General features: G+C 57.4%; 13 protein-coding genes across 13 annotated transcripts; 5 read left to right on the top strand and 8 right to left on the bottom strand.

Annotated features, from left to right (window-relative positions):
- Window positions 1-1,903: 1,903 nt before the first annotated feature.
- On the bottom strand, window positions 1,904-2,221 carry CcaverHIS019_0605930 (uncharacterized protein; the record flags this gene model as incomplete). The annotated part of the gene is made up of 2 exons (XM_060603068.1): window positions 1,904-2,094; window positions 2,125-2,221. 2 exons carry the CDS (start codon window positions 2,219-2,221, stop codon window positions 1,904-1,906), a joined length of 288 nt encoding a protein of 95 aa, XP_060459399.1.
- Window positions 2,222-2,421: 200 nt separating this feature from the next.
- Window positions 2,422-3,283, bottom strand: CcaverHIS019_0605920 (uncharacterized protein; the record flags this gene model as incomplete). The annotated part of the gene is made up of 2 exons (XM_060603067.1): window positions 2,422-2,852; window positions 3,184-3,283. The coding sequence occupies 2 exons, from the start codon at window positions 3,281-3,283 to the stop codon at window positions 2,422-2,424; spliced, it is 531 nt and encodes a 176-aa protein (XP_060459398.1).
- A 609-nt stretch (window positions 3,284-3,892) lies between these two features.
- CcaverHIS019_0605910 (uncharacterized protein) lies at window positions 3,893-4,473 on the top strand (the record flags this gene model as incomplete). Its single annotated transcript, XM_060603065.1, has 2 exons — window positions 3,893-3,929; window positions 3,971-4,473. 2 exons carry the CDS (start codon window positions 3,893-3,895, stop codon window positions 4,471-4,473), a joined length of 540 nt encoding a protein of 179 aa, XP_060459397.1.
- A 71-nt stretch (window positions 4,474-4,544) lies between these two features.
- LST8 (uncharacterized protein) lies at window positions 4,545-5,951 on the bottom strand (the record flags this gene model as incomplete). The annotated part of the gene is made up of 7 exons (XM_060603064.1): window positions 4,545-4,564; window positions 4,621-4,644; window positions 4,755-5,314; window positions 5,345-5,491; window positions 5,527-5,609; window positions 5,647-5,720; window positions 5,852-5,951. 7 exons carry the CDS (start codon window positions 5,949-5,951, stop codon window positions 4,545-4,547), a joined length of 1,008 nt encoding a protein of 335 aa, XP_060459396.1.
- Window positions 5,952-6,459: 508 nt separating this feature from the next.
- Window positions 6,460-7,712, bottom strand: SIS1 (uncharacterized protein; the record flags this gene model as incomplete). Its single annotated transcript, XM_060603063.1, has 4 exons — window positions 6,460-7,249; window positions 7,284-7,477; window positions 7,515-7,643; window positions 7,686-7,712. 4 exons carry the CDS (start codon window positions 7,710-7,712, stop codon window positions 6,460-6,462), a joined length of 1,140 nt encoding a protein of 379 aa, XP_060459395.1.
- Window positions 7,713-8,738: 1,026 nt separating this feature from the next.
- On the top strand, window positions 8,739-9,230 carry CcaverHIS019_0605880 (uncharacterized protein; the record flags this gene model as incomplete). Its single annotated transcript, XM_060603062.1, has 4 exons — window positions 8,739-8,829; window positions 8,926-9,078; window positions 9,140-9,167; window positions 9,203-9,230. The coding sequence occupies 4 exons, from the start codon at window positions 8,739-8,741 to the stop codon at window positions 9,228-9,230; spliced, it is 300 nt and encodes a 99-aa protein (XP_060459394.1).
- Window positions 9,231-9,465: 235 nt separating this feature from the next.
- Window positions 9,466-10,387, top strand: CcaverHIS019_0605870 (uncharacterized protein; the record flags this gene model as incomplete). The annotated part of the gene is made up of 5 exons (XM_060603061.1): window positions 9,466-9,606; window positions 9,700-9,778; window positions 9,818-9,824; window positions 10,034-10,161; window positions 10,212-10,387. 5 exons carry the CDS (start codon window positions 9,466-9,468, stop codon window positions 10,385-10,387), a joined length of 531 nt encoding a protein of 176 aa, XP_060459393.1.
- Window positions 10,388-10,561: 174 nt separating this feature from the next.
- On the bottom strand, window positions 10,562-10,961 carry CcaverHIS019_0605860 (uncharacterized protein; the record flags this gene model as incomplete). The annotated part of the gene is made up of 3 exons (XM_060603060.1): window positions 10,562-10,705; window positions 10,745-10,760; window positions 10,792-10,961. The coding sequence occupies 3 exons, from the start codon at window positions 10,959-10,961 to the stop codon at window positions 10,562-10,564; spliced, it is 330 nt and encodes a 109-aa protein (XP_060459392.1).
- A 322-nt stretch (window positions 10,962-11,283) lies between these two features.
- CcaverHIS019_0605850 (uncharacterized protein) lies at window positions 11,284-12,206 on the bottom strand (the record flags this gene model as incomplete). Its single annotated transcript, XM_060603059.1, has 4 exons — window positions 11,284-11,316; window positions 11,410-11,682; window positions 11,894-11,938; window positions 12,015-12,206. The coding sequence occupies 4 exons, from the start codon at window positions 12,204-12,206 to the stop codon at window positions 11,284-11,286; spliced, it is 543 nt and encodes a 180-aa protein (XP_060459391.1).
- Window positions 12,207-12,469: 263 nt separating this feature from the next.
- CcaverHIS019_0605840 (uncharacterized protein) lies at window positions 12,470-15,133 on the bottom strand (the record flags this gene model as incomplete). The annotated part of the gene is made up of 14 exons (XM_060603058.1): window positions 12,470-12,516; window positions 12,551-12,638; window positions 12,673-12,778; window positions 12,814-12,976; window positions 13,018-13,256; window positions 13,294-13,459; window positions 13,497-13,566; window positions 13,600-13,721; window positions 13,758-13,941; window positions 13,977-13,989; window positions 14,034-14,121; window positions 14,160-14,506; window positions 14,541-14,638; window positions 14,675-15,133. 14 exons carry the CDS (start codon window positions 15,131-15,133, stop codon window positions 12,470-12,472), a joined length of 2,190 nt encoding a protein of 729 aa, XP_060459390.1.
- Window positions 15,134-15,836: 703 nt separating this feature from the next.
- Window positions 15,837-16,877, top strand: CcaverHIS019_0605830 (uncharacterized protein; the record flags this gene model as incomplete). The annotated part of the gene is made up of 6 exons (XM_060603057.1): window positions 15,837-16,064; window positions 16,095-16,262; window positions 16,295-16,421; window positions 16,452-16,537; window positions 16,571-16,639; window positions 16,671-16,877. 6 exons carry the CDS (start codon window positions 15,837-15,839, stop codon window positions 16,875-16,877), a joined length of 885 nt encoding a protein of 294 aa, XP_060459389.1.
- A 228-nt stretch (window positions 16,878-17,105) lies between these two features.
- On the top strand, window positions 17,106-18,054 carry CcaverHIS019_0605820 (uncharacterized protein; the record flags this gene model as incomplete). The annotated part of the gene is made up of 7 exons (XM_060603056.1): window positions 17,106-17,123; window positions 17,182-17,196; window positions 17,229-17,251; window positions 17,298-17,403; window positions 17,435-17,840; window positions 17,875-17,969; window positions 18,010-18,054. The coding sequence occupies 7 exons, from the start codon at window positions 17,106-17,108 to the stop codon at window positions 18,052-18,054; spliced, it is 708 nt and encodes a 235-aa protein (XP_060459388.1).
- Window positions 18,055-18,192: 138 nt separating this feature from the next.
- Window positions 18,193-19,326, bottom strand: GPP1 (uncharacterized protein; the record flags this gene model as incomplete). The annotated part of the gene is made up of 4 exons (XM_060603054.1): window positions 18,193-18,570; window positions 18,685-18,795; window positions 18,829-18,899; window positions 19,170-19,326. 4 exons carry the CDS (start codon window positions 19,324-19,326, stop codon window positions 18,193-18,195), a joined length of 717 nt encoding a protein of 238 aa, XP_060459387.1.
- Window positions 19,327-19,431: the final 105 nt, after the last annotated feature.

Genomic DNA, 19,431 nt, shown 5'->3' with positions numbered 1-19,431 from the left:
TGTGGTTCGAAGTACAGTGTAGGGCGGTGGTCCGTGCGGTGGCGATGGCGATGACGACATGCGGATCTAGGATTCTACTGCCACAGGCATCCATCGTTTCAAGGCAGTCCGTTGAATGAACGGGCCCACAATGTCCACTGTCTGGGCGGCGCCTGCGACCTCCAAGCGCCAAGACGATGGCGCCTGTAGACAGCAGGACGGTGCACCACAATGGTACTGACATAACATTTGGGAAAGAATATGAGGTGCGTGTCGTGGATAGATAGTATTAACCGATAGTGGGTTGCTCGAGACCGGCGGAGGTGGATATAGTCCCAGCGTAGTCGAAGTGACTGGGTAGCAAGGTGATAAATACGTTGGAACTATATATGTTAATAGTGGTTGAGGAGAAGTAGGTGGCGATGTGTTGACGAGAAAAGAAGGAAGGAAGGGAGGGAGGGCGGTAACAATATAGTTGCGCAACGTTCGTTGCCCAGATGCCCAGAACAGTTGACTCTTCCCTCCACCCTCCCAATTAAGCTACATGTAATCCAGATTGAGGTTGCGACTTGGAGGGAATGATTTTATGATACAAATGGCCTGGATGTCGCGTACTCTCAACACAACAGTGCATTGAGCCCACCAGTGTGTTTCGGTCAGAGCAACCAACCACTAGAAATTGGCCAATGCATATCAGAGAAGGAGCAGGAGTCCAGATCCGAAAAAAGGTGCATGGCCGAGGGAGACCTGGTACGTTGGCATAGGAAGTCCGCTTCCTTTTCAGCTGTTCATGGATATTCGAACGGCGGTGGGACCGGGAAGGAGACCCAAGGCTGGAGAAAGAGACCTCTGCAGCACCGTCTTGTCAGATGACCAAGGCTTCAACATTCCGACCAGCTCGCTGTTGGAAGATGGAAGGCAAAGCAGATGGGTCGATGCGACTGCAAATACATGGTGTTGAGCTTGAGGGTGGAAGGTCCCGAACAAGCTTGACTCAAATTGACTCAACACCCTGACCTGACCGGGCCGATGGCCGGAAGTGGCGTCAACCACTTCTCCCCTCAGCGGGCTCCAATCTTTCCACAAATCGCACGCTGTACGTGGCAAAGCATCAACGTTCTCATCCCATGCGTAATAGTAGAATGATCCTTTGGCAAACCTTACATTCAAGATGTACCAGGCGGTCCGTCGATCTTCATCCCCTCACCTCGCACACCATCTGCACTGACACCCCGCGACCATGCTCCCAGGTTAAAGCCAGGCGTCTGTGCGCCTCTCCTGCCCCGCCACAAAGTCGAAGCGTCCTCTTCCACTGTCATGTCAGGATGCTTCGTCGCCGGCCCTCTCGATTGAGCTACCATATGAGGTCAGAACGCACTGCAAGATGGACTACAAGACGGCTTACAGTCTGCTCTTCACATCTGCCGCCATGGTCCCTCGATAGTTACCCCGGCTGATTGTTGCCTGGCTGATAGTTTCTGTGGCGACTTGACTTGCTGATATAGGCAGTGCATGTAGTTCCCGCTCTCAGAAGCTACATGTGGCGTGTGGATGCGCTCGAAGTGGCCTGGGCGGCGAGGGGTGGGTTACGTTCACCTCGTTAGGCCGTTTGATGAGTTCGCGGAGAGGGAAGGTTCCTTGGAATTTGAGGAGCCAGAGAACCTCATCTTCGAAGTTGAGGGACTTGCGGATGGACTCTCATGGCTATTGTAGGTTGCTGAAGTGAGAGTTGAGAGAGAAGAGTGATGTCAACAATGTGATTTCTGTGGAGAGAGAGGTGACTGTACAGTACATAGGTCCGTGCGTGCGTGGGGTTAGTCGACCGTTCCATGCCCGCCAACTCTCGTCTCGGCGTCATCCCAGCATTCTCTCTCAGCAGCCAGGAACCACTACTCCACAACCATGCATCTCGTAGGCGAGCTCCTCACTCAAAGCTCCCTGGCGCGACCATTGCGATCCACCGACGCAGGAGACTCTCAGGCCTCGGCACGGGCGACGTATACCGCATGGGCACAGCGGCTGCCAGTTCGCGCGGCATCTCGTTCGCCTGATGGGCGTAGCGGCACCACTTGCAGAACCACGTCTCCATGTCGAGCGTGACCCACTCGCACGGTTCTGGTTAGCGTATAAGGGGGGTGGGCATACCGGCAAAGTTATACAGATCGGTGTTGCCGTAGCACCAGTATGGCGGCCGGCAGGTGGCGAGCTCGTAGGCCGTGTATTGAGCGTTTGGGTCCAGCATTGAGATGGGCTGGAGATGAGGGCTGGGGGATGTGAGAGGCTGGGTTATGAATGCTATGCATATATGCATACGGATCAAGTCCAGTGCTCGGAAGCGTGTGAGCCATCGACTGTCACATTGGGAAGTGCCGACAAGGTGCGAGGTGTGCAACAAGCAACCAGTGTACATACAGTACAGACATATCAAGACCTCAAAACCAACTAGGCCCTCTTCAGCTCCCTCCAAGGACGATAAGGCTCGGTGATATAAGGCTGAGCGACCACACGCGATGCGAACGCATTAGGACGCCTGTTGCGCTCTCGGGCAGCGATACGGCGTTGAAGCGCCTCCTGCTCACCGGGCCGGAAGGGGGGGTATGGCCGATCCACCACTTTGGTCGGAGCTGATTTACGGGTTGGAAGGGGAGGTGGTGGAAGTTCACGGAGGCCGTGGTTGCGGCGGAGGACGTCGCGCTCGAGGATGGCCCTGGCCGCCCCGGTTGTGGGGGCGCGGAAGTAGGCGGCAAAGAAGGTGCATAGGTTTGGGTCGTCGGTCGAGTAGACGTTGCGCTGGCGGCCGATGCGGGCATGGCAGTAGATGCAGTAGGCTGGGGCGGGGGAGGGGGTGCGCGAGGTCGCGGCACGGCAGCCGTCTGGGATGAGTACGGGTGTGGCGGAGGCGAGGCGAGGATGGGATAGGGTCACGTGAGGGGATGAATGGAGGGGCTAGGGGCTGGCTGGGTTGTGTCAAAGGATGTAAGGGCTGGATAGAGCGCGGGGTGCAAGGGTGGAGGGGAGTGTGAAGGGTATGTTGCATTGTGTGAAACATGTGTGATGATGAATTGGTGTGAGCAATTGAGGTCAAGTGACCTCACTGCAGATCTGGGACACGGTCGAGTGTTACCTTGTCGAGGCTAACATCGCGTTGCGACTCGAAAGACGATCCGACATGACGCCGTGGCGTTAGGCGTCAACTCAACTTACTACGGGGCACGGGCGCCGCTGCACAGTAATTCGGAGCAGCCCAAGCGTGGGCGGGCACGTCCCACTCAATGTCGCCCTGGTCGATACCGAATGTAGGCATGGCTTGGTTGCTGGTTAGTGGCAAGAAGCAAGTGTGGGTGACAATTGACCTGTTGGCCCATGGTTATGTGGACTGAGTGCTGGGTTAGTGATGGGGCGAGGTGGTCGAGTGCATTGTACATGTACATCAGCATGTGATGATAGCATTGTGGATGGTGATTGCCTCATGCAAAAGTGGGTGTGGGTGGCGTCTGGGGTTCCAACCCGTCAACCCCAATCTTGATCTTGATCTGGGATGCGGAAGAGAGAAGAGGATGTGTCATGTGACATTTGTGAGGTGTAAGAAGCCATTCAGACATCCCAAATTTCAAGGCGGAAAGGACAGGCCGTCGGCGCATGCGCACACGGCACACGGCGGTACAGCGCATGGCGCACGGCCTCACGCTCCCCCCTCCCTGTCCTTTTTGGTACGCCGCCACCCCACGCGTCTAGTCCAACTTCTCATGTCTCACCATTGTTCGTTCGACTCGATAATGTTCCAAGTTAAGAACCGGCCACGGTCGTTCTCCTCCCTTCCTCTCCACAACGAACTCCCACATCATCACCTCACCTGTCAACCATATTCGTGTCTGTCAGTCTAACAACCAACCATCCAGCCAGCCAAGCAGCAATGGCCCATTTCCTCCAGCCTAACGCAGCGCCTAAGCGTTTATCCCGTGAGTTCCTGGCACATGCAAGCTGATAGTAGCCATGTCCATCAATCCCACAAAGCCCCCCATGCCCAACCCCTTCGCGCATATCTGGGCAGTCTTTGGACAGCATCCGCCCGATATGAACCCTTCGTGGGAGGTCCAGCCCGCGCCACCTAGGCGCGTTGCGCAGCTCAAGGCTGGGGACGCAGTTTATCGCAAGTCCCACCCAGCCGTCGCGCGCAAGTCCTGGGTCAAGGTGGCTGAGCCCACGCACAAGACCAAGAGCGACCAGTCGAATGTGGACACGCGTTCCCTGGCCGAGGTCACCGATCCGTCGGCCAAGGTCGCCGCCGCGGAGAAACCCGATGCAGAGTCAATTCAGCAGGGTCAGCTGCGTGGGTTTATCACCGGACTTGCTGATGCAGAACCGGTGCTCTGCTCGACCAGGTGGAGGAAGGGCTTTACCGAGGAGTACTGCATTCATTGCGGTCGTAACCCGGCTTTCCTCGCCAAGAATATGCGTGTGTGCCTAAAACCGCCCAAGTCTTCCAGTCTGTAATGTAGCGATTATCAATGGTAGCTTGTTTGCAAGTTGTAAGTCATGTAAGGCTCGAGTCTGTTATGTTGCTATCAGCCATGTCTGGTGCTTTCTGAGTGGACGCAGTCAGCTGCTATTACTTGTTAGTCACCAGATCCTATTGCGTACCTGAAAGACAATAAGTATCTACTCCTACAACCACAGAACACCTCCATCTACGCGAGATTGATGTCGTTGAGCGCCACCGCGCACGTAGCGCGATGATGACCTGAATATCAGCACGAGCACACGCAAACACTCACCTTCGTACTGCCGGACCGTCTCGCCAGTAGCGAGATCCCAGAGACGCGCCGCGTGGTCGCTAGAGGCGGTAACGAGGTAAGCCGAGTCGGCGGAGAACGCAGCATCCCATACCCAGCGCTGGTGTCCCTCGAGCGTGCGGTCAAGCGTGTATTCGTAGTCCTTGGTGCTCCAGAGCTTGACAGTCGTGTCGGCCGAACACGTGGCGAGGAACCGCGTGTCGGGCGATAACAGGCAGCGCGTGATGTACTTGGAGTGGGCGAGGAACGAGGTAACGGGTACGAGCGACGGTGTATCGCTCCCGCTCTGTATGCGCCACACGAAGACGGTACCGAGGTTATTGCCTGCGACTAAGGTTCCTCCGTCGCTGGCAATGCTGACCGAGCGGATGGGTACGTCTTCAGCCGGCACGAGCTCGTGTGTGCAGGTGTTCTCGCCCAGGTCCCAGATCTTGACACTGCCCACCTGGTCGCAGCTGATCAGCTCACCCTGATTCGGGTGGATCACCACATCGTTCACCATCGTCCCCTCGTGCTTGTACGTGCGCTGCACCTGTCCCGTTCTAAGTCAGCTCTGTTGTGACAAGACATACCTTGTGTCCCACACCTTGACCGTCCCGTCCTCGGAGCCCGTCACGATCCACTTGCCTTGCGCAGAGTACTGCAGCGCTGTCACATTGCCCGTATGCCCGTCCAGCGTCATCACTGGCGTGTTCGAGAGTGAGGGAATGTCCCATATCCTGGGGTCAGCTCGGATTCGGATGCGTAAGCTCACCGCACTGCCGTGTTGCCGACGGCGTTCCCGGCTGCGGCGAGGTACATCTTGTCGGGACTGATTGCGAGGCGGTTCACCTGTTTCTGCATGTCAGCCAGGGAACGCATCAGCAGAGCTCACCCATTGCGGCTGCAGAGGGATCTGGCGGTAGCAGATGCCGCTCCACGCCTCCCAGAAGCGGATCGTGTGGTCGTCTGGAGTCAGTCGGGTCCTCAATGTAGGTGGTTGGTGTACATCCTCGAGGAAATCCAGGTTGCGCACAGCGCAAGAGACCTCGGCGCAGCCGCTGTTCCTGTGGACTAGAAGTGTGGAAGACGACACTCACAGCCAGAAGTGCACAGCACAACGCTCATCTCGGCCGCCTGCTGTGATGGCGAGTCTGAAGCGTAAGCATTCCCGAGTTGTCCGTGGCCGGCCGGTGTCATGGTGAAGGTCACTGCAGTTGTTGTTGTGGATGAGGATGGGCGAGGAGAGCACTAGACTCCAGGTACTCATTGAACACAGGAGGGAGATCCTGGGACCAGTGACGTCTGACGGAAGCAAATAGCCTACGGCACATAGTACAAGAAGGGAACCGGTTTGTTCTGCATACCATCCCAGCTATCCTAGCCATCTTGGGTCCTGCCTGCATCCCACGAAGCTGGCGCGTTTCAGCCCATCTCCATTACAAACTATTCCCCTTGCAAACGATGCTAGCCCTAGGACATGGTTCAGAAGCCTCGCTCGGTTTCACCCGGGACCTGAGCCTGGCAGTTGAGAACCGAACGTGCACTTTTCAACACAGAATACTCATTCTACATATTTCATTACTAGCCTATTCATTGTACAAACGCTCGTCCGCTATGGACGCGTGCAGCTTACAGGAACAGGCGTCTAGAGTGCCTTGGTCTCGCCTGCCCAGCCTGCGAGGTGGCTCTATGCGCATCGTGGCGCTTATCCGAGGGCCTTGCGCAGCGCGTCCCTCTCAGTGGGGCTGAGCGACTTGGGGAAGATGACGTTCCAGCGCACGCGGAGGTCGCCGACCTTCTTGACGCTGCTTGCCTTGGAGATGGGCATGCCTTCGCCCTTGACAATAGTCTCCTCGCCAGGCTGCACAATGTGCCCCGCGGGGATGGACACGTCTATCCGGCGCCCATCGAGCTGATCGATCTGCTTGGTGATTGCGCCGCCGCCATCAGGGCCCAGCAGCGCCTGCGACAGCGTGAGGTTGACCTGAACCAGCAGGTCGTCGCCCTCGCGCTTAAAGCGCGGGTGCTCCTTCTCCGCAATGACAAACTTGATGTTCTGGCCGCGACCGTATTCGTCCTCGTTGCCGGCGCCCGCAAACGTCACCTTGGTGCCGGCCTTCCATCCCGGCTTGTACGCGACCTCGAGAATCTTCTCCTCGCTCCGGCCGTTGCGCATGTGGCGCGTTATCTTGAGGCGCTTCGTGCCGCCCTTGTACAGCTCTTCAAGGCTGAGGGGGAGTGGCCGCTCAATCTCGGACACAGGTGTTGGCGGCTGGGGCTCCTCGTATCCGCCCGGCATGCCGCCCATTCCGCCCATTCCGCCGCCCATGCCGCCCATTCCTCCCATGCCGCCCATACCACCCATACCGCCCATGCCACCGCGTGGGGCACGGCGGCGCGCCCCGCCGCCGGGGAAGCCGCCGCCGCCGCCACCAAAGGATGCGTACTCGTCGCCACCACCACCACCACCGCCACCCATCTGTGAGAAGAACGCGCTGTTGTTAGCTCAATCTAGCGGTATGAGCTCACTTGAAGATGTCGTTGGGGTCGGTCGCATGGAACGAGAAGCCAGGACCACCGCCGCCCGCGCCGAACGAAGAGAAGCCCGGGCCGCCACCGCCGGGACCACCGCCGGGCATGCCGCCCTTAAGGCCCTCCTCGCCAAACTGGTCGTAGATCTTTTTCTTCTCTGGGTCGGACAGGACCTCGTACGCCTCGCCGATCTGGCATCAGTTCCACCCCTAACATTGACGAGCGTACTTTCTTGAACTTCTCCTCAGCGACAGCGGCCTTTTCACCGGGGTTCTTGTCTGGGTGCCACTTGAGGGACTCCTTGCGGTATGCCTTCTTGATGTCGGCATCGGACGCGTCCTTGCTGAGGCCAAGGGTCTGTTGTCAGAGTCGTGTGACAGTAGAGTCGCGATCACGTACCTTGTAATATTCGGTATTGTTCACCATGATGGCCAGTACTGAGAAAGTGATTAAGGTGGAGAAGAGGAGAGATGGATGAGAGGGGGAGGAAGGAGTCGAAGAGGACGGAGGAGGTGAAGGATGCCGTTAGAGTTGTGAATGGATCACGCGCTCCATGGTGGTCTCTATTGGTAGCAATATTCATTACGGTGTGGCTGGGGCTTCTACGTATCTACGTCACAGACAACCCGATCATGTTCCAGTACCTACCAGCATATTCTCGCCTTTTCATTACAATCCGAGAATTAACGGAACCTTTTTACTAATATTGTACACCAACAGCTCTGCAGGCATCTGGCACTCAATCGTAGACGCGGGTACAGTCGGAACAAGTGCATGACGAGATGCACAGGTACATGAGAACGCCACAAGTTCCAGCGACAGCGCGAACGAACAAGCGATAGTAGACAGCATACCGCATCCACGGCATCCGGGCCTGTCGCGCGTCAGATCAGCGTGGCCTGAGTCCGTGCGCTGCTGCGCCGTCTCCAGACCACTAGAGAGGAACTGTCTCGAAACGCTCACGCATCAAGGTGAGCTTGTGAGCTGGTAGGCTCTGCGGCCGTAGTCGCTGGCCGAAAGGAAGGCCAAGGAGGCCCACAGGAGGCGCACGCGTCAATCTATAGCGACGGGCATCAGAAGCCCAAGACCTTGCATCCTCTTGGTCACTATGCATGTCGCTCGCTGCCAGACCGGCTACTGTGATTCAATAACTGAATGGAGCAACTGCTAGTTGCTGGCTGCAGCAATGCTTGCTGGTGTGGCGGCCAACCTCCACCTCCACCACGCCACGTTGCGAATCCAACATTGTCGATCGTCATCTCGCTGTCGTCCCGCTCCGCTCTCTAGCTCTTCAGACAATTACATCTCTAAACATCTCTACTCGCTCAGGTGGAGAGACAATCTCCAGCAGCCCGCTCGTCCGTTTGCTCATTGTGCGTCACACTTGACGTACGCTCGGTGCGCCGAACCCTCCATCGGCCCCTCGCCCCTCACCCACTCCTCTCCCCCACCATGCTCTTCGGCTTCGGCAACATCCTCCTCTCGGCGCTACTCCTCGTCAACGCCGTCGCAATCCTGAACGAGGAGCGTTTCCTCGCGCGCAGTGGGTGCAGCTTATCTACCTTCTGCCTGAAGCTGACCTCTTCCCTTCCCTTTCTCACACCCCCCTCTCCTCACTCTTGACCCCTCTACTTTACAGTTGGCTGGTCAACACGCGGCAGTCCAGCAGCCAATTCTGGGTTCGGTAATGTTCCCGATCCCACGTACGACCCCGCATACGGTAATCCCGACGGTGTGAGCTTCAAGACAAAGGTCGTAAATCTCATCGGTGCGGTGCGGACGTTGATGCGACGTGAGTCAGCGTGGAGCAGCCATCCGCCAACTTGTCGATCTACGGTATCAGCTGACAGCAGTGCCGCTTATAGTCATCAACGTCGTGGTGTAAGCTGACATACTCGTTGCACAGCTGACAACAGCATTCTCTTCCTCCTCATTGCGGGATAGTTGTAGCGCATGCATCTATAGACTGTCGTGTGGGGTTGGAGGATATCATCAATACAAGCCATAAGCCGTGTATCCCATGTTCAGTCTTAAGATCTTTGAGCGTTAGAATGGCCCTTCCGGCTTGGGGTTGGTGGCATGGCTGGACTCATGTTGGTGACGGCGCCATTTGGACGCGACGCGTCAATTTGAACCCGACCAACAACACTTACCTCCACTCCATTCACCACCGCTAATAATGAAACCACGAACCAGCACCTCAGCCCCAAAGGCCGCAACCCCAGCCCATCCCAGCGCCGCGCAGCAGGCAGCATACACACATAGCATTGCGGAACTCGAGCTCCCTAAGACGACATTGACCAAGCTGGCCAAGGGATCGGTGCGTCGTGGTTCATCCCGCTCCTTCTCCCCTCCTCCACGCCCTTCTCTTTCCACCTGCAGCAGATGCCGTACTGGCCAGAACTCACACAAGATCCCTGATAACGTCAAAATGCAGCAGGACGTGGTGCACGCCCTCCTGAGGGGTTCAACGCTGTTCATCAACTATCTCTGTACGTCGCGCGTTGGATGAGGGATGAGCTAACATATAGCTGCTGCGTGAGTATTCTGCGGTCGCGTCTACGTCTACACAGGCAGGTCTTGGCGGGTGCATCCAGTGCCCTAACAAGTCTATCCTGGGGTACAGCATGGTCGAGGTAGAGACCATTCCGAGTCATCGCCAAAGGCTGCCTCCTACTCTCCCTTCCCTCCACCTCCTTCCCCACACCACTTTCCTCACCTCCCCACCTCCCCCCCGCTGACCCCAGCGCACACGACCAAGCTGTCTCCCGCTCCGGCAAGCAGATCACCGCCGGCGACGTCCTGAAAGCCATCGCAGACTTGGACTTTGGCCCCTCCGACGCCCTTCTCCCACTCCTCGAACAGGAGCTTGCCTGTAAGTCTCCTACCCGAAGAGTTATCGTGTGTTCGGCGAGCTCACTCCAGCATACCGCGCCATCCAGGCGGCCGCGAAGGCGCGCAAGGCGCCACCCAAGAAGCGCGGGAAGGAGCCGGAAGAGGGTATGGCCGTAGACGAGGAAGAAGAGGAGGAGGAGCATGAGGAGCATGAGGAAGCCGAGGATGAGGAGGCTGAGGAGGAAGAGGTTGAGAACGGCGCCTGAGTCAAGGGACGACACGTTCCAATCTCGTTGTCCTCCTCTTTCTGCACTTTGCAGTCTCGACCTAGCATGTATGTATTAGCCATCGTCTCGCTATCAATTCGCACGTGCATTCGGTGCCTCTATCGTCTATGGACACCTCACAGTCTTGCGCCTAAGATTACGTCACCTTGGCCATCACGCATAGAACATGGCGTCGCAGACGCAATACTCGGTGCAGAGCATGCACAGCCCGGCGAATAGCGCGCCGATACCGCAGCACGCCGCAGTCTTGGCTACGACGCCGGTCTTATCGGGCGGGGCCTGGATGACAACGGCAGGCTATGGTCAGGTTCGAGTTGGGAGAGAGAGGAGACGTACAGGACCGGGAGCCATACTGCTATCAGCGCCATTAAACAAGAACCCACGCAGGCTGAGGAGCGTATCCCGGCTGAGTGGCTTGGGGCTGAGAGGCTTGCGGAGGGAATGCCTGGCCATACGGGACCGGCGCGGCGGGCGCGGGGGCTGGCACGGGGATGGGGATGGGGTACGCGGCCTGCGCCTTGCTGTCGGGCTGGTAATACTGCTTGAGGGTCATGGTGTTGGTATTGGTCTTGGGCTTGTGATTGACGAGTAGAACGTGGAACGTTACACTGTAGGATATATATGGGCTGGATAGTTGGGGAAGGAGTCCGAGGGTATGCGAACTGGCCTGGCTTGGCATTACACTGCATTTGATGCTCGGCCCTCTTGAGTTATCAGTTGGTTGATACATGTGAGATATTTGACAGATCAACAGGCTGGACGAGATATCGAGTGCGAGTGTGAGTGCGATCGTCAGTTTTTGTTTCAGTAGCAGTTCAGCTCCGAGGTTCCAAAGCGTCTTCAAATTTATAGTGGATAGCTTCTGATTTGCATCTCTAGGGAACAACCTTGCCGACAATGTTGTAGCGCTGGCGTCAGCTAGTGGTCGTTGACGTCCTGTCCGTCCTCCTTCCTCCGCCTCTCCTTCCCCACCTTCCTCGCCCTCCAGGCGTCAGACTCACCTTGGCAAAGAACGAGTCCCACTGATCCAGCGTCTTCATCTGCGCCTCATTGAGCGTCGAGTAGTCGCTAACCGCGTCCTTGGGGTCGAGCGAGCTCATCCCCAGTCCGCGGGAAGCGTCCTTGCCCGCAAAGACATTGTAACCAGCGCCAGGACCGTACATCTCGCGCTTGTTGGTCACGTCGTACACTTTGCCCTTGATGGCGACCCAGATGGGCTTGGACGCATCCTTACCGTCGCACTGGGCGAGTTCGGCGACGGAGATGGGGGTTGACTATGGTTAGCAGGTGAGAGGAGCGAGTAGCAAGCGGAGCGAGTTGCAAGTGGAAAGAGTCGCAAGCGGGGGCCAGCAAGCAACAAGCAGATGACAACGCCGATGTGAGCGGATTGGGCAAGGCGGGTGAGGGCGAGCGTCGATGCCGATGAGAGCGGAATTAGGCAGGTCAAGGTGAGGGACAAGTGAGGGAGGTACGCGCAGCACTTACCTTGGGTGGGGCCAGGTCGGCAGCGGGAGCGGACATGACGGACATCTGGGAGTTAGCTCTCAGTCTAGTTGATCAGAACGCTACATTGGTGTGCAGACCAATATCACGCTATCAGACATACCTGAGCGGCAACAGCGGCGCCCGAGGGTTGTGAGAGGAGTTTCGATTTGGTAGGTGCTTCCTTTGGTGCAGGAGGAGGAGAGCCAGCGCGCTTGGGTGCTGCACGAGTCGGGGGCTTTGAGAGGAGGATGTAGCCGATGATGAGGGCTAGGACGATGGAGACGGTTACAGCGACGGGGTCGACAGTTGGCATTGTGGGTGGGACATCCGGATTGGCGGCCAATGCCATCCGTTAAATGGGATGACCGGGTTGCTCAATACCGGTGAGACCGGTGGGCCCAAGGGTAATCACGTGTTCCACGGATAAACCACGCAAGGCCAATGCCGGGCTCGTCATTCCATTCATTCCATAACCCACCATCAACTACATGGAAGCGCAAAAAGGCGCGGCCGAACATGAACATGCATAATGTACATAAGGAAATGTTCGTTGGGCATGCTGTACAGTGTCTATGTCTAGTTGTTGGTGTCGTCGTTGTGGCGATTGCTGGTCTTGAACAGGTCTCCGTGTCAGTGGAGACTCTAGCGCACACTTACCCATGATGTCGTTCATTGTGAGCTTCAGTTGCTTCACGCCAGTGCCCGACAGGGCGGCCTGGGCGAGCTCGCGCTTCTGGCTTTGGAGCTACTGTCAGATGAGGTATAACCCAAGGGCTCACCGCCAGAATGCGGTCCTCGACAGTCGCAGCAATTGTCAGTTTATAAATGTTGACGTCGAGCTGCTGCCCGAGGCGGTGAGCACGGTCAAAGGCCTGGTCTTCGAGGCTGCTTGTCAGCGCCGCGATACGGGTCGTGCTCACGCCGGGTTCCACCACAGGTCACTTAGGATGACGTTATTGCAGCACGTCAAGTTGAGGCCGGTGGAACCAGCCTTGAACGAGATGAGAATGACCCGAGTTGTCCTTGAAGTGCGGATGGTATGCAGGACGGCCTCGCGCTGGTCGGGTTTCATCGATCCGTCGTCTTCGATTAGCATAAGAGTGTCTTTGGCCAGAGATACTCACATCGCACATACTTGATGCCAGCGTCCACGAGGAAGGGATCGAGCAAGTCCATAAAGCTGGTGAACTGCGAGAAGACGATCGTCTTCTGCTTCTTGTCGCTTCGCTCATCGATCTCAGCTAGGAGCTGAAGGATCATCCGAATCTTGGCACTCGATGGCGGCAATCGGCCTGCCTTCGCATTGGCCTTGGCGGCAAGCTCCTCGCAGGAATGACACTGCTTCGCCTTCTGGTTCTTCAGGCTTAGGTTAGCAAACATTCTGTAAGGTTCAAACTCACACTGCGAAACAGATTTCGCACTTCCTCTGTCCGCTCATGCCCATTCCTGCAAGCATGTCCGCGAGGTCGTCGGCCTCATCGTCGCTTTCGCTGTCCCCCGCTTTGTTCTCGAGGGCCTCTTTGTCGACGCCTAGTGATTTGGTAACAAGCGAAGGATGGTCGCAGGCTGACGATTAGCAACATGTCATGAGATCACAACTCACCTTGCCGCATGCGCAGGAGAAGGGTAAGAACTGATGTGTAGTTTCCCATGACAGCACCGGCACTAACAAACTGACATCAGCATGGTCTCAATACTCTCCGCACCTTGTTGAAGGCCACCGACGTCTTTGCCTCGAGTGCCGTATAGAAGGCGCGTTCGTCCGAATCAAACTCGCACTCCACCACATCGACGTTGCGCTGAGGCAAATTGAGGATGGGCTTGCCGTCTGGAGTCAGCAGTGAACGTCGCTACATGAGCTCACCTATTGTTGCGTCCTTGGTGCGGCGAAGCATGATGGCCTTCAGGATGACTTGAAGACGCTTCATGGCGATGCCTGTTCGGCCCTCCTTGACCTCGGCGGACACTCGTGAGCGGAACACTTGCCAGTTGTCCAGCGGCTTCGCTCGCAAGAACTTGAATAAGGAATACAGCTCCTCAACGTTGTTCTGCTGTCAGTCCAGCGTGGTGGCCCAGGACATACCTGGATGGGTGTGCTGGGTGTTAGCTGTGGGAAGTAAGATGCAGGCAGATCACTCACCCAGTGAGACACCACCGGAACTTGGCAGTGAGTTGACAGGCTGCCTGCGCAGCCTTGGTCTTGTGATTCTTGATGTTCTGAGCCTCATCTGGGAAAGGTCAGTCGCCTTGTATCGTCTCCACTCACCGATGACGACGCGGAGCCACTTCAATTGGAAGAGGGCCGGGCCGCGCTCCTTCGCCTTGGCGCGACTCTTCTTAATAGGGAGCGGCACGTCGCTGTCGGAGTCCGAGTCAGGGCCTCGACGCGTGTTCTTGCTGTTATCTGCACTCTTCGGCTTGGCCTTTGATAGAATGGCCATTTCAGATGCGAGCACCTGGAACGTCGTGATGACGACGTCGTATTTCTTGAGCTCTTCGCCACTCATGGCGCGCTTGGGCCCGTGATGAGTCGTGACTTTCAACAGCCCCTTCTCAGTCTTTGTGCGGCATTCAGTTGCCCACTGCTCCATCACGGCTAAGGGGCAGATGATCCTCCAGGTTAGCGACCTTCGTTCCACCTACTCACAAGGTGCCGCCTTTGTATAAGCGCTTCTCGCCAACTGTTGTCTGGCCTCCTTCGACGATGCGCGCGAGAGTCTGGACTGTCTTTCCGAGGCCCATGTCCTGCTGTCAGCTGTGCGACCTATCATGACAACTCACGTCCGCCAGGATGCCTCCGCGTTTGCGCCCCGATTCGCGCTCGCGCATCCAGCGCACTCCGCGCACCTGGTGCGGCATGAGCTTGATGTCCTTCGCGAAGCCCTCGACGATGTCGTCGCCTTCCTTGCCTGGGTCGTCTTCGCCATCACCGACCGCACCGGCGAGGAGCTCGCGCATCTGGTCGTCGGCGTCGTGATGACGTTCATAGTCCTCCGCCGTTAACTGGACGTTGTTTAGGTCGAAATCCTCACGGTCCTCCCCCTCATCGTCTGAGGAAGGTGTAGGAGGAAGGGGCTTCAGCTTCGCCACAGCCTCGGGCAAGGCGTAAATAGGCCATCCGTCCTTGTCGTAGCCAAAGTCGTCCCGGCGTGGCTGGGCGCGCTGACTGAATGGGCTATTGGCGGACGTGGTATTGTACTCCTGGAAAGCGCCCGTGCTGGGGCGGATGTACCCCGCCATGCTGGAAGTAGCAGGGCGAGAGGAAGACATAGTTGTCTTCTTCTTGGGCTTGGATTGTAAAATACTAGAGCCGAACGACTTGTTGAAGCCGGGCTGGGAGTAGTGGGAAAGAGGAAGGGATGATTGGGACGTTTGTTGTGATGATGGTAGTGGTGAATCCAAGAGAAGGATAGGCGACGATGAAAGCTTGTTGGGGCGAGAGGAGGGCCTCAAAGGAGGGGTGTTGATGTTGTTGTTGTGCACGCTTGAACTTGACTTGTGATGAGGGGTTGGAGGAAAGTCGAGAAGGTCAATCACATTAGACCCTCGTTGTTGTTTGGCGCTAATCTTGCGCTCGGGCTCTGGTGAATCGAGGTCGGTCAAGTCGATAAAATCTCTCCTGCGACCCGACATTGTGTTTGGCCTTTGAATGTATCGGGTGGAGGCGAAGCTCTAAAGAGATGTTGTGATGTTGAAATGTGTTCAGGTGTAACAAAGTAGAAGCTTAGAAGTGAGAGTGCGAGTGTGCTAGCAAGGTGACTTTTGACTTTGTTTATGCCTGCGACCAGGCACGCCGCAATCATGCCCATATATTACGTAACGCCACTTTCTTGCAACTTGACGCATCCAAGATCAGCCGAATACCCCCCAACATCCGAGCAACCATCCCTTTGCTCCATTGCACTCCCCGTCATCGGCACCGCGGCACTTCAACAGTCCGATCATGCCTGTAACCGCCTTCCTCGGGGTGCCGAGGGGCGCGCGTGTCCTGGGCAGCCTCGCCTGCTCCGCAGCTATCTCGACGCGACCTCCACTTTTCGCCCGCGGCCTCCGGGGTATCACGGCCCCGACCGTATTGTGGGGGAGGCACGGCTTGGAAAGGATACCCCGACTGGCAGTCGCGCGGTACCTTTCCTCGTCAGCGGCTCGTCGCGCTCCGCTTCCATCAGAGGTGCGCCGGCAAAGACCAAGCTAACATCAGAAACCGGAGAAAGAGGAGCCGACGGAACTGCACGAGTCGCCGTACACCCTCCCGAACGCGCTCACGGTTGCGCGTATTGCCGCCTGCCCATTTTTGGCGTGGGCGATCGTCAAGGGTGACTTTGAGATCGCGACAGGCATCCTCGTCGCGTCTGGCTTGACTGACTGGGTAACTCGGGGCTTCAATCAAGCTAACACCAGCTCGACGGATACCTCGCGCGCAAGTGGAACCAGAAGACAGTGATCGGCTCGATCATTGACCCGATGGCGGACAAGATGCTCGTGACTACCCTCGTCGTCTGCCTCACATACAAGGGCCTTCTACCTCGTACGTCCCCTCTAGAACGCACTAACGTAGTGCCGCTGGCGGTTCTCATCTTCGGGCGCGACTTTGCGCTGTCCATGTGGGCGTTCTACCTGCGGTATCAGTCGCTTCCCCCGCCCGTAAGATAACGTATGTGTATCAGCTGACAGCAGCGCACATTAAAGCGCTACTTTGACCCGACAATGCCGTCTGCCGAGGTCCAGCCAACCCAAATCTCCAAGGTAACCTACTCACAGTATTGAACTGATGTAGATCAACACCGCGCTCCAGCTCACCCTCATGGGCTTCACCACCGTCGGACCTGTGCTCGCTGGCGCCGGATACCCGATCGACGTCTACCTCGAGGGACTGCAGTGGATTGTGGCGGGCACAACCATCTGGAGTGGGTTAAGCTACGTCGGCGCGTCGGGGTACAAGTTCCTCAAGCAGCCAGGTAAGAAGCTGTCGGACAAGAAGTAGAGCATCATAGAGTACATGGGACATCATTGCATTCGACAGTTGGCTGGTTGTGCAACGCGGTTTTAAGGGGAAACGAGGGCGCGTGGGATGACGTCAGAGGAGTGATTCCGCGGTTTGCCACCAAGTGATGGGTTCTGGTCGGGTAGGTGGAGATAACAAAATGCCAGCGCGACATGTCACCGTCTTCATCTCACCTCTCATCCGTCGCGCCAGCTCCAACCAGAGATCATGAGCACACTTCCGCAGGTAAATACAAGCCGGACAGCCTCTTTTCAGCTCCGTCTTTGCCATCAGCTGACGCCAGTACTACAACATCCTCGTGAGAACGTTGCCTAACCCTGCTAACGAAAGAACATCGACTCCACAGCTACGGCGTGAGTGGAGCACTGTGTGCTCCCCGTCCTGCGGTACTGATGTCAGTGAGGAGATCCGCACAGCGTACCGTCGCGAATCACTCAAGACCCACCCCGACCGCCTCTCACCAAAGGCGCCAGCCGACGAGCGCCGCCGCTACACTGAGCGTTTCGTGCGTCTCCCCTCACTCAAGCTGACGAAAGCAAGCAGTCGCGGACGCATACTATGTTCTCTCGGACCCCGTCCGGCGGGCGGAATACGACGCGCTCTTCCGCACGCGCCCCGCGTCCGCGTTCACGGACGCAGGAGCCGACGAGGACGAGCAGGACCGCGCTAGCAAGAACTTCTTCGAGGAGTTTGCGCGATACTTCAAGAACGCTACTGGCAACACGGCTGATGCGGACGGTGCGGACTCGGGAGTAGGGTCGGAGCCTGGTACGCCGCCACGCCGTGCAAGGCCGGATCCGAACGGCGTGTTCGGTGACGTGTTTGAGGAACTCCTCGAGCCCGAGGTAGCTAATGTACACCGTCGCTGGTCCTTTGTTGGCGGTGCGGCGGGCGCCGCCATGGGATATATCGTTGCTAATATTCCCGGTGCTGTTGCTGGCGGTGAGTCGAGCCGGACCGCTGGAACTGACCCCAGCCTTCGCGGGTAACCGCCTGGGCGCGATTCGCGACGCCAAGGGCAAGAGCGTCGCGCAGGTATTCTCGACGCTGCCGGGCGCACAGAAGGCGCAGGTACGTCACAGCTAGAATGCTCCTCGGAAGCTGACATCAGATCCTGCGCGCCCTTGCCGTCAAGGTACTCGGCAGCATGCAGTAATCCATGCGACCTTTGTTCAATCTCGACTCTTCTCGCTCCGTCTCGCTTCATTATCTTCGATATCTCGGTCCAACACTCTACACACGCTATAGCACGCGATGCATGCAAAATATGATACAGTCCATGTTAGTCTAAAAATTACGCAATTGTGACCTTGACGCCGCCGTCGACCAGCTGGACCTGGACCTTTGTCAGGTCGTCCACGATCCACTCGGCGCCGAGCCCCTCAAGCTCCTCACGCGTGTGCGACGTGCACACAGCGAGCACCTTGGCACCACATGCCACACCACTCTTGATACCGGTAGGTGCGTCCTCGACGACAATGCAGCGCTTGGGGTCCAGGCCCAGCTTCTTCGCGCCGGCGAGGTACGGCTCGGGGTGAGGTTTGCCGAGCTTGACGTCGTCGGCAGTGACCAGGGCAGGGTACTGAATGTGGCTGGTGGTGAGGGCGCGCGACGCGTACTTGTTCGTAGCCGAGGTGACGATGGCCCACACGGGCTTGGTGGCCGTGTTGAGCTGGCGTCAGTGCTTGTCCGTGCTCCGTGCCCCCAATTCCCGTCTCTACCCTCCCTTCCAGATCCACCATCACTCTCCCCCCGTTCCTCTCGCCAATTCAACCCACCAACATACCTTGTTCAGCATGTCCACCACACCTGGGAGCACCACCAGACCCTGCTTGCCCTCGTCCTCTAGCCTCTGCGCCTCGTCCACGATGATAGTCTCGAAGCGCACCACCTCGCGCTGATGTCAGCGCTACCTCCTTAGGTAACCCACCGCAAGGGCCTCGGGCTCAGTAATCTTGCAGAAGATCTGCATGTTGTCGACCGTGCGCTGTCCGTGCGACGCTGGGGTTAGCGCTTGTCGAGTCAAAAGTACAATTGACCGGTGCAGGCCTGACGAGCTGGATCAAGAGCTGGAGGGTCACTTGGGCTGCCTGGTCCTCCGCAGAAGCTAGCCGAGGTGACAGTAGCTTCCAGACCGGCCCATGCCTCCCCTCGCCCTCTTCCAAAGGTCCGAGCTCCAGTACCTAGGCAGTATCCCCGCCGTGCCCCGCCTCTCTCCACTCCACCCCACACCGAGTTGACAAAACCCCCTTCCTACCACTCCAGACTTACTCTTCAACACATGCTCGAGGTCGAGGTTGAACTCGCGCGCGTACTGCTCCCAGGTGGCGAGGACGGCCGGCGTCGAGTCGAGCAACGTGCCGTCCATGTCGAAGAGGAGGCCGTCGACGGTGACGGAGTTCGTGTTGGGCGTGGTAGTCTGGGTCATTGTTGCGGGGGGTAATGTTGTGGACTTGGAGTTGGTGGAGTTGAATGAGAAGAAGAGACAGAAGAAGTAAGAGGAACAGTCCGACAAAGGAACGTTTATGCCGTC

This window comes from Cutaneotrichosporon cavernicola (genome assembly GCF_030864355.1).
Source record: "Cutaneotrichosporon cavernicola HIS019 DNA, chromosome: 6".
Classification (NCBI taxonomy): domain Eukaryota; kingdom Fungi; phylum Basidiomycota; class Tremellomycetes; order Trichosporonales; family Trichosporonaceae; genus Cutaneotrichosporon; species Cutaneotrichosporon cavernicola.
The sequence above is the reverse complement of the archived record's forward strand: the minus strand, read 5'-3'. Positions and strand labels throughout refer to the sequence as shown.